The sequence below is a fragment of the Prinia subflava genome, chromosome 10, assembly GCF_021018805.1.
Source record: "Prinia subflava isolate CZ2003 ecotype Zambia chromosome 10, Cam_Psub_1.2, whole genome shotgun sequence".
NCBI lineage: Eukaryota > Metazoa > Chordata > Aves > Passeriformes > Cisticolidae > Prinia > Prinia subflava.
Window position 1 is genome coordinate 923,621 of NC_086256.1, and position 18,632 is coordinate 942,252.

At 50.4% G+C, this 18,632-nt stretch overlaps 1 protein-coding gene across 4 annotated transcripts; it reads left to right on the forward strand.

The window, feature by feature from the left end:
* Positions 1-814: 814 nt before the first annotated feature.
* On the forward strand, positions 815-16,914 carry SRSF11 (serine and arginine rich splicing factor 11). Of its 4 annotated transcripts, none has more exons than XM_063406850.1 (13): positions 815-944; positions 1,092-1,244; positions 5,438-5,571; positions 9,380-9,489; positions 10,618-10,710; positions 11,944-11,993; positions 12,314-12,441; positions 13,365-13,446; positions 13,640-13,771; positions 13,984-14,073; positions 14,580-14,675; positions 15,238-15,376; positions 15,470-16,914. In XM_063406850.1, the coding sequence occupies exons 2-13, from the start codon at positions 1,117-1,119 to the stop codon at positions 15,665-15,667; spliced, it is 1,380 nt and encodes a 459-aa protein (XP_063262920.1). In that variant the 5' UTR covers positions 815-944; positions 1,092-1,116; the 3' UTR covers positions 15,668-16,914. The 4 variants fall into 4 exon arrangements, with proteins under 4 accessions (XP_063262920.1, XP_063262921.1, XP_063262922.1 ...); XM_063406851.1 differs by having other exon boundaries at positions 15,473-16,914; XM_063406852.1 differs by lacking the exons at positions 815-944; positions 1,092-1,244 and adding an exon at positions 6,415-9,083.
* The last annotated feature ends 1,718 nt before the right edge of the window (positions 16,915-18,632 follow it).

The window sequence follows — 18,632 nt, forward strand, 5'->3', positions numbered from 1 at the left end:
GTGACTTGTAATAAGTTAACCACAAACACATTTTTCCTCTATAGAAATTCCCATCTCAACGTTGTACAGCTTGTGATGCCTTTTCCAGGGTACCTGAAAACAGAGGCCAGACAGAGTTAAGGGAATAAAAATATTTATTGAAGGGCCTTCAGGTACTTTTGGGCAGACGAAGCCCCTCAGGAGCTACGCTCAAAAATGGAAGACAGGTCATGAGTTTTCACACTTTTATAAGTTTGGTCTATTTGCATATTGGGAGTTAATTTCCCAATTACAGCTTCGGTTAATGAAGTCTTTTACCTCAAGTTTTCCCCCCCCAAATCACTTTTGTTTCCATCTCTCAGGGCCTGAGGCAGTGAGGTGTCCTTGATTCACAGGCCAAGGGAGGAATTGTGCCTGACCAAAATGCGAAGACAGCAGCTAGCGCTGTATACGGAGTATAGAGCTATACACTACAAAATTACAGCATCACAAATATATGCAAAAATATAAAAGCTAGAATCCTAAGGCATCACTCGGACAGTGTGTTCAGTGAGAGTTCGGTCTGTGAAATGATGAGGGAGGAGGAGGAAATAACAGCCCCTCAGAGCCCCCTCAGTGCCCCCTCAGAGCCCCCTCAGAGCCCCCTCAGAGCCCCTCAGTGCCCCCTCAGAGCCCCTCAGTGCCCCCTCAGAGCCCCCTCAGTGCCCCCTCAGAGCCCCCTCAGTGCCCCCTCAGAGCCCCCTCAGGTTTCCCGCGCGCGGCTCCGGCCGCGCCCCCGCTCCTGTTCGGGGGGGGGGGGAGGGGGCGGTGAGCGCGCCCCGTCCGCGCACGCGCCGCCCCCGCGCGCGGGCGGCGCTGTCCCCGTGCGTGTCCGGCGGCGCGGCGCATGCGCGGGGCCGCGCGCCGTGGGCGCGCGCGCAGGCGCGGCGCGGTGCACTGTGGGATACTGCGGCCCGGGCAGGCTGGTGAGGCGGCGCGCGCGGGGCCGGCGGGGCGGCGGGGCCGGGCCGGGGGCGGCGGAGCGGGGCGGGCGAACCGGGCCGGGGGACAGCGAACCGCAGCGCCCCCGCCCGCTCCTCACCCGCTCCCCGCCCCCGCTGTGTCTGCTGCAGCACCGGCGGAGCGGGCGGCGGCGCGATGGCCTCCAGCAGCGGCACCGACGTGATCCAGGTCACCAACGTCTCGCCCAGCGCCAGCTCGGAGCAGATGCGGACCCTCTTCGGCTTCCTGGGCAAGATCGAGGAGCTGCGCCTCTTCCCCCCCGAGTGAGTGCGGGCCCGGCCCGGCCTCGCCGCCTCCCCCTCCGTCCCTCCCCCCGCGCCCTGCCCGCGGCCCGGCGCCGCCTCCCGCCCGCCCCCGCTGCGCTCCCGGCCCGGGCCGCCCCCGCCCGCCCGCGGGGATCGCGCCGGGCCCGGGCCGCGCTGCGCCCGCGGGGGCTGCGGGGCTGCGGGGGCGGCTCTGGCCGCGGGCCCCGGAGCTGCTGTTCCCGCTCGGTCACGGGATTGCGGGATTAGTGCGGGGCGTGGAGGGACACGTGCGGCTCCGGGGAAATTCACGTTTGTCTCCAGGAGTTGTTTGTCCAGGGTTGTGCCCGCCGAGCCTCTGCTGGCTGCGTCACCTCCACGGGACCAAAACTTCTAGGTGTAGATAAATGCATTTGTTACAAAGGATTTTGTGCTAGAGGAGCGGCCTACCCCTAGTTTACAAAGAATACGTTTTTAATATTTGTGTTCCTTGCAAACAAATCTGTGCTGAGCAGAAACGTAACTGCTAACAGACAAATGCACATTTCTCATTCGCATATCTTGCAAGGAATTCTGTGCAAATTGAAACAAATCATGCACATTTCAAGTGTGTATATAACTGAAAATGAAGGTTCGGGTAATTTACAAATTCAGGAAATTTACAAATAACCACAAACAAACGAAACGTACAGTGTTTATGTCTCCACGTGCAGTTAAGTTCTAATGAAAATAAATAGTGCTTTCAGAATCCTTTCTGATGCAGTATAAAACCTGGGTGTTAGCAGTGCTGATGGCTTCAGTTTGATTGATTTACAGAGCCTGGTGTCATTCCACGTTGGTGTTTTGCATATTCATTATGCAAGTTAAAGGTTTTCTTTCTGCCACGCTGAAGATTAATCAAACAAGAACACAGTTCTTTGTAATACCCGAAATTACTTGGATTTTTTATTTTAGGGGATAAAACTATCACAAGACATTTGTTTTTCCTCAGTGAGGCTTCCATCCCTGCTAGCACAAACCACAGACAGTTGCAGATGGAGATTCCTTGTTGCCAGCTGGGATTACTGGCATGGCAGGAGCTCACCTGGATGGGCTGCTCTGGATTTGAACACTTTATCTCGTTTTTCAGGGCACTCTTTGGAGGTGATGTGTGTCTCTGACACTTTGTAGCTTTAGGTACACATTAACTAATTTGGAGATTGCTCTGGTGCCTTGGTGTCCTTTCCCTTGTGTGAGGGGGGCCCTGGCACTCACCCCTAGGGGAATCTCCCTGGGCTGATGGGACACTGCTCTAGGTCACTTCAGGGCCCCCAGTTCCACTTCACCCCAAAGAAAGGGACATTTTCTAATAGTGCCACACTCTTTCTGTTCCTTCTCCTTCAAATTCCAGCTCCTGACTTTCCCCTGCCCATGGTGTCCATCCATTTTTGGAGGGGTGTGGGATATAAATGATAATCTGTGAATTCTCCCCTGGTCTGGATTCTCCCTTGCCTGTGGTATTTGAGGAGCCAATCCCATTTCCGCTGCTCCACCTCCTCCTTTGATCCGTGTCGCTCTGACTCTGCCCTACACCTTCCTGATTCTCCTGCACTTCCAGATCGTGTGGAACTTCCTGAGCCTCTGGAAATCCCTGGGTTTCCTTCTCCCCCCTCATCCGCCTCCTTTTCCCAGTTTATTTAATCCCTGTTTCCCATTTATTGTGCACCTCAGCTGCATCTTTAATGCACAACCAGCTTTGGGACTTCTTCCAGTTTTCCTCCCCCTCATCCTTCTGCTTTTCCCCGACTCCATTGCCCGGTTCTCATCTTTATTGTATTCCATAAAATCCCATCCAGACTGGGAAGCGAAGGCAATGAATGTCTGGGATTCCTGTATTCCAGCCCCGGGAAATCCCTGTGTATTCCAGCAGCTGAGACAATTCCTGAATGTTTCAGCCTGGGGTGAATTAGGATAATGATGGATGGTGGGGTTTTTTGGGAGCTGTTGAGAACATCCAGTTCTTGTTGAATTTCACCCAGCTTGCATTTGAGAGGGAGTGGAAATAGCATTTTCCAAAGTGCAATACACAGATGTAAATTAAATGTCAGGCTGCAGGAGCGTTGCCTAACACATTTTCAGTTGTTATTTTGGGTTCATTATTTTGGGAGGAAGCTCAGAGCATTCCCAGTGGCACTCCTGGCTGTAAAAAGGATCTGCTGAAGAGTCAGTAGGATCTGCTGTAGTCCACATTGCTATCACTGGCATTTTAAAAATGCCTGGAAATATTGGGCTGCATTTCTGTAATGAATTGTGTAAATTTTATACAATTTAGATTAGGAACTCCTTCAGCTCTGCCATCATCCCTTGATTTACTTTTCTTTACAATTTTACTGTTATTTTGTTAAAACACCTTGTAACACTTCTTTGGGTTTATGTTATTTTTATTTTAAATTTCTTATTATTTCTTATAATTATTACTTATGGGCTAAAAAAGGCACCATTTTGGCAAGCTGCTGTGGATTCCTGGGCACAAAAGAGCCAACAGATTCCATTTTCTCATTTATCACTGCTGTTACTTCCCAATTTATTTGGTCTGCAAGCTGTGGGAGCAAGTGGCTGCTTCTAATTTTAATGCCTCAGAAGCTGCAATGTGCTGGCTCCAATTTAGTTTTCCACATCAGGTGAAATGTGAGGTTATTAAAGTGTGGTCTGACAGACACTGGGGGCACTTGTGTGTGTTGGGCTCAGCAGGGCTGAAGGTGAGGGAGCTTTTGGCATTTGCAGTGCCAAAAATAGACCCTGGATGTGTCTGGGTGTGTGGGAACTGCTCCCTGAATTCTGACAGCCCCCAGTGCTGAGAGGCTGGATCAGCCTCAGAGCTCAGATCAAACTGCTCTGCAGCTGGGATGCCTTTGAAGTCACATGTTCTGGAGTTGTGGCTGGGAATCCAGGGAGGAAAAGCAGATTTTTGTCAGGATCAGTGATGTTTTCAGAGCTCCCCACACTGATCTGGACCTCTGGTCTGGTGTAGGAACAAGGAGTTTAGGACTTGCTGCTGCTTCCACTCCCTGCCTGGGGCTTCTGGAGGCAGCTTTTAACTCATCTGTCCCACAGTTCTGCCTGCAGAACAATTCTTCTTCCTGTCTTTCACTTTGTGCCTCCAATTACAGCAAAATCTGCCCCACTTTCAGGACAGGGGGTCCTTGAAACCCGTTCTGGACCTTGCCTGGGTTGACTGCAGCTGGACTTTGAGTTTGGTTTGGTTTTAGGGAAGTTGCAGCTGTAGTTGTACAATTCTTTCCTGTTGTAGGAAGCAGATATTTCTGGGTTGGTTTTTCTTTGAAGTGACTCAAAACTTCTCAGTTTTGGATTTGTGGGTTGACAGACACTTGTTCTGAGCTGGGAACAGATACAGACCTAGCTTGGAGAGAGGTGTTTTACTGTGCCCAGCTTTTCATTCCTGCCTCAGCTCCCGAAATTCCCCTGTGTTTGTTCTTCCCGTCTGAGGGACAGGCAGGAGCTCGGCACTGGGCATTTACAGGATGTTCAGTGTAGAAGCTGAAATGGAATTGGGTTGATAAATAAAACAGAATTTCAGACTGGTTTGGGTTGGGAGTAACCTCAGAGTTCATCCTGTTCCACCCCTGCCGTGGGAAGGGACCTTCCACTATCCCAGGCTGCTCCAACCTGGCTTTGGACACTGCAGGGATCCAGGGACAGCCACAGCTTCTCTGGGAATTCCATTCCAGGGCCTCAGCACCTCCCACCAGGAATTCCTTCCCAAAATCCCACCCATCCGTGCGCTCTGGCAGGACACAGCCATCCCCACACACCCTGCCCCTGCCTGCCCTTGTCCCGAGTCACAGCGATCCTTTAATCATCACCCTCTTCCTTTCACAGTTCACCTGAATCAGTCACCTGGGGCCTGAAGCAGGGAGTGTGAACCCACAGGGTCTAACTGAGGCACAATTGGTCACTTTTTCTCCTTTTTCTGCCAAGTTTTCCTCGCAGCCAGGGCGGGATTTGCATTTGGGTGGCCGCTCACGGATTTATTGTGCGTAACAAATGTGCAGCTCCAGGTGATAGCAGAGCTGAGGTGCAGCTGCGAGTGAGGCAGTGTCACAGAGGGGAGGGTGTGATCCTGGGGCGGGTGCTGTGTCCCCTGCTGTCCCCTGCTGTCCCCTGCTGTCCCCTGCTGTCCCCTGCTGTCCCTGAGCCTGGCTCTTCTCTTGCAGTGACTCCCCCTTGCCGGTGTCGTCGCGTGTGTGCTTTGTAAAGTTCCACGACCCCGACTCGGCCGTGGTGGCGCAGCACCTGACAAACACTGTGTTCGTTGACAGAGCCCTCATTGTGGTTCCCTATGCTGAAGGTTTGTACCTCGTTTGATGTTCTATGGGGCCACCCTTGGGTGGTGGTTGGTTCCTTGCTAGTGCACAAAGTTTAACTAGTCCTGTGTCAAATGTGTCACAGATGGCCGCTCTGAAACCCTTGGTATATTGCCTTTGGCCCCTGGGTTTGGTCACTTTGCTTCCACAGTGACGCCAAACCAAAGTGGGAAGTTTTGTGTGTCTTGAAGTGTAGAATGAGAACGTTTTAGGCAGAATTCTGTGCAAAATTTGCTCTGTGTCGGTCTCAATGAGACTTTTTCCCAAACAGACTGTAACACAAACAGGTCAATATTTTAAGGAAATTGCACCTTAATAATTATTAGCCACTTTCACTCTCTTCATGAGAATGGTTTCTCCCTCTCTGAGAGTGCATGGGAGAGGAATTAGCATTCCTTTGGAATATGCTGCCTCTGCATTTATTTGGGAACATCCCCCAAAAAGGCCCTCACTCTCCTTGTGGAGTCCAGTATACCAAGGGTTTGAGTAATTACGGTTTAATTCAAAAGTGACAACTTCCAAGAGGTGCCACATGGGCACTGGTCCTAGTTTTTAATTCCAAGTTTTCTTGTTCATCCTTGATATATTTAATAGCATTTCACTAAATAATAAACTCTTCTCTCTGTTATTTGTGTGTGTGATTTTTGTAGTGGAGAAGGCAAATGCAAAGCCCTTCCAGATGACTGAAAAACAGTGGGTCCTCTGCAGCTACAGGGGATTCTAGCCATTAACTAAAGGCCAGCAAGCACTCAAGTCCCCAAGTGTTTTCCTGGTGTAACCACTTGTTAACTACATTTTCTCTTCTTCTTTTTATTTTTACATTTTAGGGTGTTACAGTAATTTGAAAGGCAATGAGCAGGGTTTTTGGAACTTACCTTAAAAGCAAAGTGCTGAGAAGACACCTCTTCTTACAGAAGTCTTATTAAACTCTTCTAGACTTGCTTTAGAAGTAACTGATTTCCATTGTACTTGTGCATTTCTTAATTTACTTCTGGGAAAGGTTGAATTGAATAAAATCTTGCAGATTAAGTCATACTACAGTGCTAAATTTGGTACATGGCCTGGGGTCACACCTGTAATCTGTCATGCTAGAGCTGTCTCTTGAGGCCTGGGGAGCTGTCTTATCTTATCTTTGTATTCCTGAAGCTGAAAAGATACAAAACTTAAACTTCAAAGATGTGCAGCCTAATTCCTGGAGTGTAGGAATGTGCAGTGGCCTCTGGCTGAGCCCTGCTGCTCCCTGAGGGTCCAGAGCCCCTCTGCACTGGAGGTGCTGCCACTGCTGAGAACAGCAGAGCTGAAAGGCTCCTTGTCCCTGTGGGTGTTAAACACAGCACCAGCCCAGTGGGATCGTGCTGGAATATTCTCCAAGGCCCTTGGGAATAGTGCCAGAGTTGAACTCTTCCTACAAGGATAAACCCACTTTTCTCGTTGTCAGTCTGACACTGTGGATAAACCTGGCACGTAGAGAATCCTGCCCAGCAGCTGTGCTTCAGAAAACCAAATTACTAAAGTAGAATATTTTACTGGGCCTGGTAAGGAGTCACTCCTGGGCTGTACCTCGTGCTGTTTAACAGTTCAGAATTCAGTGGCCCTGGCACATGGCAAGAGAGATGTTCAGCCAGTAAAGCATTGCCCCTGGGCTGATCATCCCAAACTTGTGTCCCTGTGCTGGAGTACAGCCTTCCCCCAAAATTCAGCCTGCCATGTCCCAGTTCAACAAGGAGCAGCAATTCCCCAGCCCACAGGGCCACTGCTGCTGTGCTTAAAGCCAGGCCTGTGCTGAACGGGGCCCTCCTCTCATTTCTGCTGTGCTAATGAACCTGTGTGATTATTGCCTGTCACTAAAGCAAATGTTTATTATCTGTTTAGTGCAATAATTCCCCCCCGTCCCAAGTTTTAGCTCACACAGACACTTTGGTGTTGGCTGTTGCTTTGTGTTATAGAACTATACACAAAGGCTACGGTAAGGTTTAGTATTTGTCATTTTCTCTGGGCTAATTCCTAGATTTGGAAGGAACTCTTAAGGTTAAAGATGGCTGGGAGGGGTGTTTAGGTTCTTTGGTTAATGTTTGTTTCTTTTGTCTGTTTCTTTTTCTTTCATTTCTACACATTCATGCAGTATTTCATGGTTCTAACAAAGCAGCAGTAAAAAAAGCTCTTGAAGCATGAAAATTAACTGGTGAGGGGCCTCATTGCTTTTTTTAAATTGTAGTTTATTTAAATATTTTTAAAAGAAACAATTAGAGGATCAGATGCATGAATTTTTTTAATGGATGCAGATCTTCTATGAGGTGTCTCGAGCTAAGTCTGAGGATTTGTATTTAGATGCCAGAAATGTTGTAGTTGCACTAATTTGAAATGTTTAGCTGTAATTGATAAATATCCTCTTGAGACATAATTTTGCATGCCAAATGACCCCATAATCTCTCTGTAGGTATGTTGATGTATTTATGCATTCCTGCCCTTTGCCTCCATGACCTTTTTCCCCTGTCCCTCCATAACTTTGGGTATCTAAAGTGCTGCCAGCTCAGTGCCACGAGCCAGATATCAGTGCTGTGTATTGTACATTTGTGTAGATTATCGGCACTTCTCAGTATAGGTGGGAGGAACCATTACCTTTATTTAACAGTGGTTTTTCTTTTTTGTTGTTGTGTTTTACAGTTCTTTTCCCTGGTTCAGCCTGAACTATATACCAGGCCCTGCTGAAAAAACCACCCAACAGTTTTCTTCTGCAGCTTATCCAGTTTCTCTTAAGTGCCCTGTACATATTGTATGTTTTATGATGAGATGCAGTTTCTTAATATGTATTGCAGAAACACTACTGGTATTTGCAACTATATAGTAAAACTGTTTTATTGAACTCTCATTCTGGGGGCTTGGGCACATTAACAAATTAATCCATCTGTATAGGGCTTTTGCTGTTGGATAGAGTAGCACTCCCTGCACGCCTGTTTGCTGGCAGGCCCCGAGCTCTGCGTGTGCAGAGCAGGCAGTGCAGAGCCCCTGGCCTTAGCTGGCTGCAGGGCTCTGGGCCACCAGTCCCCTGTGCCACGGCAGGTGGCAGTGTTGGTGCTCTGAGCTGGCACATATTGGAGCAAATGCATTTTACTGCACAGGTAAGGAATGTGCCAGCATCCCTGTGTGTATCCCAGCCACAGACACACCCCCAGCATTCCCGGAGAGCCGCAGGGACCGCATTCCATCAGACACGCCAGCAAAAGCCCTACCCCAAACACCCATCCCTTCTCTTTAAGTTTGCCAAAATTTGTATGGTAGGTGTAAAAGAAAACATAGTGAACTGTACCATATTATTAACCCCTAAATCCAACTTTTTTTGTCTTGTGTATCTTGATTTTTCTGTGTGCTTTGTAGTGAAGCAGCCGACACGAGTCGTTGTTCATAAAACAGCTTTTGAAAGTTGAGAGCACTCTCACCCCTGGAGAACCGACTGTGCTTGCTTACGTTTGGTTCATGACTTAAAAATCGAGTACAGGTGATGAAACCTTGGCAGTGTTAACAACAAAGTAGTGTGTATTGTGCTATTTTTTTGCTCTAGAAACTTAACCTTTTGTAGAGAAAAAGGAACAGTCAAATTGTCACCCATTGAAGTTGCATTCTGACAAAAAAAGTTAATGCTAAATATTAATAGCCATCAAGCTTTGTATTTTAGCCAACATAAGTACTTTCAACAAACTCAGGTGGTGTATCAGGGAGACTTTGCTGGGTGTATTTGTGTATTTGGTGCCTCTGGGCTGGGACGCTCTCTAATGCCAGGCTGTTTCCCTGCAGGAGTCATTCCTGATGAGACTAAGGCTTTGTCTCTCTTGGCACCAGCTAATGCCGTGGCAGGGCTGCTGCCCGGGGGTGGCCTGCTGCCCACTCCCAACCCTCTCTCTCAGGTAGGCTGGGCACCCCTGGGGGCCTCCTGCTGCTTTCCTGCTTCATTCCTGCTCTTCTCTCAGGACTGATGTGTTCATTCCAGTTCCTGAAGTGGTTTATCCATGGATTGGGGCACCATAGTGACAAGTTGTTGGATGGAATATGCTGGAATATCCTTACTTCCCTATTTCCTGACTTCCTGGTTGCTCAGGGCCCTGTCTGTGCCTCCACCCCTCTCACCCACTGTACTTTACAGATGTGCCCAGCAGTAGAGATCTCACAGATTTGTAATCCCCCAAGCCCAAGGAGCTGCCACGCTGTGAGATTCCCTTCATTAACCCTGCAGCTGAGGGGAGAGTTGGAGCCTGGTTGTGTGACCCCACAGGAATCCATGTGGAAGATGAACACTGAGAACTGCACCTTGTGGGAGAGGTTGGAGTCACAGCTCAGCTCTCAACAGAGCACAGAGTGAAAGTGCAGGAGGCAAATTAATCGTGATAAAGCCTCGTCCATTCTGCACTTCTCAAACCCACCTCAGCTCATGGAGCTCCTCAGGGGGGAGAGCCTAAATTTAACCTTTGAAACCCAGGGAAGGGGTTGGAAGGACCAAATGCAACCCAAAAGATTTCATTGACTGAACAAACTGTGTAGGAATCCTGGGGATGGTTGTTGAGCCACCCTAATTCCAGCTGTGTCTCTGAAGCCCAGGCTGCTCCCGGCCACTCTGTGCTGGGATGTGTCCCACAATCCATTCTAGGGGAATGTCCAAGCACATCCTGACAGCCTGGCTGGGGTTTGGGTGTCTGTTCAGTCACCTCATCTGAAATGGCCCACAAGGAGCTGCCCTAGGAGCCTTCTGCTCTCCCAGTCACTTTTAACCAAATTAATTTAACCATTTGCAGGGATGCAGCATTGTTAAATTGCCTTTTAACATAAACCGTGGCCATCTCAACCCTGAAATGAATTAAAATGGGGCAATAGCCTCAAAAGCTTAGAATGAGTTCCTGTTTTTTAGAAAAATAACCTGATTTTCAACTATCCCTTCAATTTTTGGAATGCTTTACTCCTTCATCTTTATTTCCCCTGCCCACTGCTGTCCCTGCCTGGGTTTGTCCCTGCCTGTGCCCTGACTGCTGTCTCTGCCACAGATTGGTGCTGTCCCTTTAGCTGCTCTAGGAGCTCCTGCTCTCGACCCTGCCCTTGCTGCTCTTGGGCTTCCTGGAGCAAACCTGAACTCCCAGGTGAGTCCCCAGTCCAAAATCCCCTTTATTGCCCCTCTTCCCTGCTCTAACAGTGGGGTTCATTTGTGTCAGTTCACAGCCACTGCCTGCAAACTCCAGGAATTGGGTTCTGCTTGGAAAAAGAAATATCTGCTTGAATATCAAATTAAATGTTGGAAGGGGCCAAGGAAGAGTTTGGGAATAGCAATGAAATATTTCAAATATGTGTCATTATCAGGCCATGAACCTGCCTTGTTCTTCAAGTAAAAAGTAGTTTTTTAGGTGTCAAAAATCTGAAGAAACCTCATTAGGTTGGTACAGTTGAATAAAAAAAGGCTTTTAAGTACTAAGTACTAGAATATTGAGTGTATTTTATCAATAAAAATATAGCAATATAAATATATTGATCATATCTCTGTAGATAAATTATTTAAGAGGTAAGAACCAAATACTCTTTTACAGCAACAAGAAGCAGCAATAATTTAATGCATTGCTGCTGCCATCATTTAATTTTTTTATGTATTCCCATGTGGAAGAGCAAGCAAATGATGGTGAAAATTACATAACAAATGAGAAAAATCATTTTAAAGGCAAATCAGAAAAATGTAAATTTGGGGTGATGGAGGAATTTTGTACATTAAACCATCACATTGTAACAAACATTTCAAAAATGAAACTTTGGGCTCATTATTAAAAAATGAGTGAAGATTAAACATTTTCTTCTTAATACCCCATTGGTGCAGGAAGTGGCTGATCACAACAATACCTGGATTACCCTAAGAGCTGTAAAATACATTTTTTCATGAAATATTTAAATGTTAAATACGCTGGCATTGAGATCTTCAGTGGACAAACAGCACAGAGAGGCTCTGTTCTCTTACAGTGACAGAAATAACCTGTGCACAGCAAGTTATTGGTACATAATTATAGATACAGCACAGCCCAGCAGTGTGTTTTATCCATGTGTGTTTTTATCCATGTGTGCTTTTATCCATGTGTGCTTTTATCCATTCCTGGTTTTATTCCTGGTCCTGCCCAGGGCAGGGTTTGGCTGTGGAAGTTAAAGCCCCTGAGCCCCCGTGTGGGATGTTCTCACCCTCCCCAGTCCCCCCAGTCCCCCCAGCCCAGTGGGGCCTTTCCCCCTCGCTGGGGGCTGTTGTGGTGTGGTTTTCCAGCTGGGAGGGGAATCCAGGGAAGGTTCTCTGCAGCTCTCATGTCTCCCTGCCTGCCTTTAACTCTGTTTTTCCCCCACAGTCTCTCGCAGCAGATCAGCTCCTAAAACTGATGAGCACAGTGGATCCAAAGTAAGCACCAGTGTTCCCAACCCTTGTACTGCAGTGCTGGGGAATTTCCGTGGGATTCCATGGGAATATCCGTGGGATTCCATGGGAATATCCTTGGGCATTCAGTGCCCACTCGCTCTCCTGTGGAGCTGGTGCCAGCCTGGAAGGGGCTTGGAGCACCCTGGGCTGGGGAAGGTCCCTGCCCATGGCAGGGGTGGGATGAGATGGGCCTCGTGTCCCTGCAGACCTGAACCATTCCAGGATTCCCTGATCCTGTGAAGGGCTCACTCTGTATCCTTGGATTCCTCAGCGCTGAATTTGTGGAACTCTGTGTTGCCCAGGTTGAACCACGTGGCTGCAGGTCTCGTGTCCCCCAGTCTGAAATCAGATACCTCCAGTAAAGAGATAGAAGAGGCCATGAAGAGAGTCCGAGAAGCACAGTCCCTAATTTCTGCTGCTATAGAGCCAGGTAATGCCAGCCTGGAACGAGCATTCCAGCCAGGATGGGCTTGGACACAGCACAGGATAAAACCTGAGGGTGCTGCCTCAGTGCCTGTGTCTGTGGGGAATTCAGGTACTGGGTTTTTAATCATCCTGCAGTGGATGCTCCCTGTGTCCTGCACAAATGTGCTGGAATTAATGCGTTGATTTTCCCAAAATTCACTGATTTGCCTGAAGGCTGTAAAACACCCAGGCTTCCCTGAGGGGAGTTCCTGCTGCTGGCTCAGATTCCAAGGGAGCATGGATTTCCTGCCCTCACCACTTGGCATCCTGCTGATGCTTCCCAGGGCTGCTTTCCTTTATCTTCATTCCTAATCTGAGCGAGCTGGTGAATAATTCTCTTTTTGGAGCTTCTTGCAGCAGGTTTGATTTTAGAGCAGGCTCCAGCAGCTCTCTCACAAATATCAGAGCCACCAAATCTGAGAGGCAGAAACTTGAACACTGAAAATACAGAATATTCATCAGCTCTGCATCTTCCTGATGATTTCTAGGAAAGAACAGAGCTCCTGCTCTTGTTCTTGCTTAGCTTGAGGCTTTTTTGTGGGAAATTCAAAACAATCATTCAAGAGGTTCTTCATCCCCTCAGAAAATGGCAGATTCTGGGATTTTCACTTGACCCTGCTTTTCACTGACTTAAATTTAAGTTTTTTCTGAATTTTGACTTCTCCAGTTTTGCATAAAACTTTATGTCAGATATTTTATGCCACAAACGTCCCCATCCTCTGTTGGTTCTTTTTGTCTTGTGAAGAAAATTATAGATGAGCTTTCCTTTCAAATGGCAAAATCAGGTTGATTTATATCAATTACAGAAAGCTCCAGGTCCTTTCCTTTGGAAAATCTTCTTCAATATTATAAAAACAACTGGTTTTTATTCTGCTTTTCCCTTTTCAGACAAAAAAGATGAAAAACGAAGACATTCGAGGTCGAGGTCACGCTCGAGGAGGAGGAGGACACCTTCCTCATCCAGACACAGGTGAGTGAGAATTCCCCAAAAACACCTCCCAAAACCATTCTGGGCCAGAGCCTGGGGTTGGATTTGGGGCTCTGAGGATTCCCTGACATTTCAGTGTGCAGAGCTCTGTGAGGACAGGGAGGGCAGTGCATGCGTGGAGCTTTGCTGGATTTGGGGGAAGTCCCAAAATGTCCTTTCTGTGTGTCCCTGGCAGACGCTCCAGGAGCAGATCAAGGAGAAGGTCCCATTCCAAATCCAGGAGCAGGAGGCGATCCAAAAGTCCCAGGAGAAGGAGATCTCACTCCAGAGAGAGGAGCAGGAGGTCTCGGAGCACATCCAAAACCAGGTGATGATGAGGGCAGGGCAGGGACTGTCCCCTGTGCTGGCACTGCGGGGTCCCCCGGGCTGTGCCCCCTGTTCAGGGAGGGGCTGCAGCACCGGGGGGGCCCAGCCTGGGGTGTCACCCCTGTCCCTCCCCCCTTGCATCCCTCCCCTGTACAGCACATTGGGAAGCCCTGTTTGAAAGTGACCTAAACTTCTTCTCTCTTCTACTAAAAGGGATAAAAAGAAGGAAGAGAAAGAAAAGAAACGTTCTAAAACTCCCCCCAAAAGCTACAGCACAACCAGAAGATCCAGAAGCACAAGCAGGTACAGAAATGGGGCTTTCTCTCTGTTCCCAGCAGGATCTGGATACACTTGAATATTAAATAGAAAGAAACGTTCTTGTGCTAGAGCAGCTGCTCTGTGGAAGGTGTCCCTGCCCATGGAAGGAGCTTTGAGGTCCCTTCCAGCCCAAACTGTGCCTGGATCCCTTTGGATCATGATTCCAGTGTGGATGTGTCTGGTACGGGCTCAACAGCACCTGTACCCCCTGTGTGTAATACACACTTTCATTTTCCTGCGGTGTTTGAGGGAAATTCTGTGGGCCTAGAACAGTTTCTCCTTGTTTTGAGTCAGAGTTTGCCAAGCTCTGCCTGACTTAGGGAATAAATCCAGGCAAAAGTGTTTCATTTTTAAAAAACCTTCCAGATTTACCCTGCAGTTCTAACAACTCTTTGGTCCCCTGTGAGCAGGGCTGGGGTTGGAGTTAGGGGTGCATGTGCAGCTTTATGGGAATGAACCCTGATTTCCCGAGCTGCTGTGTCTCCCTGCAGAGAGCGGCGGCGCCGGCGGAGCCGCAGCGGGACGCGCTCCCCGAAAAAGCCCAGGTCTCCCAAACGGAAAATGTCCCGGTCCCCGTCGCCCAGAAGGTCAGGGAAGAAGCACTGGGCTGGAAAATGGTGTCTGGGTGGGAAATTCCTGTGACCTGCAGGGAGGATCCCAGGGGATTCTGCTTGGGGGGGATTTGCTGCTTTTACGGGGCTGCTCTGGGGTTGGCTGGGAGCCCCAGGGGTTCTGGGGGTGGCAGCAGTAGGACGTGCCACCGTTCCCAGTCCCTTTGGCTCTGCACGGTGGGATTGGCTGGTGTGGGGTGGCCTGGGCGTTCTGTGGGCCTGTCCCAGGGTGGGAACTCGAGGGGCTCCTCTGTAAAACACCAGAGCCCTGCTGTCCTTGCTGTCCTTGATCCCTGTGGGGCCCTTCAGCTCAGGACACTCCAGGGTTCTGTTTGCCACAGCCTTGGCCTTGGGGAGTTGTCCCTGAGCCAGAGCTAAGCTGGGATTTGGGTATTTCCTGAAATCAGAGGCTGTTCCCCACTTGCACTCTGCCATTTTCCTGTGGGTCTGCCGGGAGCTGTGGGTAACGCTCTGGACAGTTCCAGCCAGGGAATGGGTGATGGTGATGGGCCTCATCCTCCTCCTGCTGATCCTACAGGCATAAAAAGGAAAAGAAGAAGGATAAAGACAAGGAGAGGAGCAGAGACGAGAGGGAGCGGTCAACGAGCAAGAAAAAGAAGAGCAAAGACAAGGAGAAGGATCGAGACCGGAAATCCGAGAGCGACAAGGATGTGAAAGTATGTTCCAAAAACCCCCGGAGCTGCTGCCGGCCCTGCCCCGCCTCCCCCCGGCCCGCAGGGGCGGCTAACGTGTCCCTTTCCCCGGCAAAGCAGGTCACAAGGGACTACGACGAGGAGGAGCAGGGCTACGACAGCGAGAAGGAGAAGAAGGAGGAGAAGAAGGTGGCGGATGCTCCCTCCCCCAAGGGGAAGGAGCCCGGAGCCGAGAAGGGCAGCGCGGACCCGGGCAGGGAATCCAAGGTCAACGGGGACGACCACCACGAGGAGGACATGGACATGAGCGACTGAGCCCGCCCACAGCCCCTCCAGTGTGATCCTTTATGCTGTACTCGTTAATCCTCAACCTAGATGTACCCAGCTCCGAGCTCTCCATGGTCTGTCCATCCCGATACTAACTCACACCCAAAGCTTGAGACAGGGCCCTGCTCCAGGGCCCAGCGGGGCCCGGGCCCGGCCGCGCGTCCCTCCCCAGCACGGGCTGGGCCAGCCCTCCTCCCTGCCTGCTCCCCTCCCTCAGAGCGCCCCGGGCCCAGCCAGCAGGGCCCTGCAGCGTCCCAGGGCTGTGGGGAGGGTGGCACAGCCCCCCTGTCCTGGGGGAATGCCCTGGGAAGGTGGCACAGCCTCCCTGTCCTGGGGGAATGCCCCGGGTGGGTGGCACGGCCCCCCTGTCCTGTGGGAATGCCCTGGGAGGGTGGCACGGCCCCCCTGTCCTGTGGGAATGCCCTGGGAGGGTGGCACAGCCCCCCTGTCCTGTGGGAATGCCCTGGGAGGGTGGCACGGCCCCCCTGTCCTGTGGGAATGCCCCGGGAGGGTGGCACGGCCCCCCTGTCCTGTGGGAATGCCCTGGGAGGGTGGCACAGCCCCCCTGTCCTTGGGAATGCCCCGGGTGGGTGGCAGAGCCCCCCTGTCCTGCAGTCACCCAGGGGCTGCCGGGGGCCTCCCGGACACTCCGGAGCTGGCCTTGGATCACACCAGCTCTTTGTGCTCTTGGCTTTGTTGTGGTTTTAAGCCACGTGCTGGGCTCGGTTGGGTTTGGTTTCCGGTGGGTCTTGGTTGGCTTTGCCCAGGGTTCTGTCCCGACCTTCCTGAGGGCTCTCCCTCCGCTGTGTCCGTTCAGCTCCGTCCAGGGCGAGCTGGAACGGTCACACCTCGGGAAGGGGAGTCCTGCCCGTGCCCCGTGAGGAGGGCTGGGGGCTCAGGAGCTCACCCGCTGCAGCAGGGAGTGCATTTTAAAATGCCCTTGGTCTGTTTTTAAAGCGAGTCCATAGATAATGTACTTTTTACTTGATCTCCAGTTGTACAAACAGATGAATTTGTGTTCCTGTCCCGGCCGTCCCCTCCCTCCCGCACTCGGTGATCCCATGGTATTTGCAGAGTAGTTACCCAAAGCTGTTCCTTAGTTCAGCAGCTCCAGAGCTTTTACTTTTGTGCAGGTAAAGAGACAAAAGTAGCCGACAGTCTGTGCCATGTTGATGTACAGTTTCGGAAAATGTTTTACAAAACTTTGATAATAAAACCCTGAAACTTCAACTCCTCTTCCTAGAAAACTGCTGGGTTTTATTTCCACTGGTGCTGGATGCACCAAACTTTACCTCATTCCTTAGAGGGGACTTTTCCATCTCCCTGTCACTGAAGAAGGAATTATTTTACTTTTGAGGAGAGATGGGTTAAAAAGGGGCTGTGGAGATTTGGGGACTGCTGAGAAGGATGTGGCAGTGGTGGTGGATGAAAAGAGAGAAGGCTCTGGCAGGGAGGAGTCAGAGCAACCTCAGGGCACAACTGCAGTTAGGAAAATCTTTGTTTTAAAAATCTTTGTTTTAACTGGCAATGGCTGAAGCTGCTCCTGGAGGTTTTCCTGCCCCTTTAGAAACAGGAGATTTTCAATCAGCAAATCTGTACCTGGAGAGGGGGGCCCTGCTCCCTCTCTGAGCTCAGGGGCTGATGCTGGGGGCAGGAGAGCAAGGCCAAGTTTAAAAACTGAAAACCCAACCCCATCCCTCCAAACCCTCCCCCCAAAAAAACCAAAAACCCAAAAAAACCCCAAACCCCCAAAGAGTCGCCTTCAAAGCCAAAAGAAAACACCAAACCAAAAATCCCCTCAAGCCCCCGCCCTTCCTGCAGGGCCAAAGCCTCTCTGGACCTCCAGGCTGTGCTCTCCGTTCCCCCAGCACCGTCCATCCTGTGCTCCAAGGGATTCCTGGACGGGAGAGGTGAAATCTCTGAAGAACTGAACACAGTTCAGTGAATTTCAGGCTCCTTTTCCCTCCCTCCCAGGCAGTTCCCAACCTGCTCCCTGCACCTTTCCCCATAAAACCTGGGATTCACAGAGGGCCGAGAAGAGGCTGTAATGAAAATGCAGGATTTTATTTAAAAAATGACCAAGAAAATGCCCTCGCAGAACGCAGCAGCAGCAGGAGCTCCTCCCTCCCTCCCGCCCTGCTCCCAGCGGAGCCGAGCCCCGGGAGGGAAGCCTGGACTGCACAGCTGGAGCAGCTTCCGAATCCAACAGCATCGTTTGGTCTTTATTCTAACAAATGATACAACCCAAAGTGACTATGAGTGAAGGGGAGAGGAAACCGGGGAGTAGAGGGCAGGAAAACGCAGGAGAGGTGACTCCTTTTCCATGGGAGTTACAAAGTGTCAGGAAAAGAAAAGTGAAACTGCAGCATTACAGGAACTGGTTAATCCGGATTAAATAACGCGGTTCTCCTGGTGGGAATTACAACTCAGGAGCAGGGACAGTAACAGAACAGAGGGGCGCTGGGAATATCCATGGAATACGGTGGGATTCCAGCACAAACATCGGGGGATGAACGGACTCAACGCGGGAACGGGGAGGTGCCGTGGTGGGAGTGCAGGGGCTGGACAGCAGCTCCAGGGGGTTCCCTTTGCCACCGGACACAGCAGGAGTTTGGAAGACCAGAGGAACAGTTTGGTTCAGAAACAACCCGCGGGATCCCTCCGCAGCGAGGTCGGAATTGGGCTGAGCGAAATTCCTGGATGTCTTTTAAGAGCCATAAAAAAACCTCAGGAAGAAAGATGTGGTGGGAGGGGAGCCCCAGGCTGGGCAGCCCCACCCCAGGAGCAGCAGGATGTGATTCCCACCAGCCTGGTCCAGCTCCCTTCTCCTGCCCTGGACACAGCTCCCAGCTGCGTGTCCAGAGGCTGCTCCTGTCCTCCTGACATTCCCAGGCCACAGGGATGACTGGAGCTGCTGCATGGACACGATCCATGGATCTGTGCTCCCTCCCAA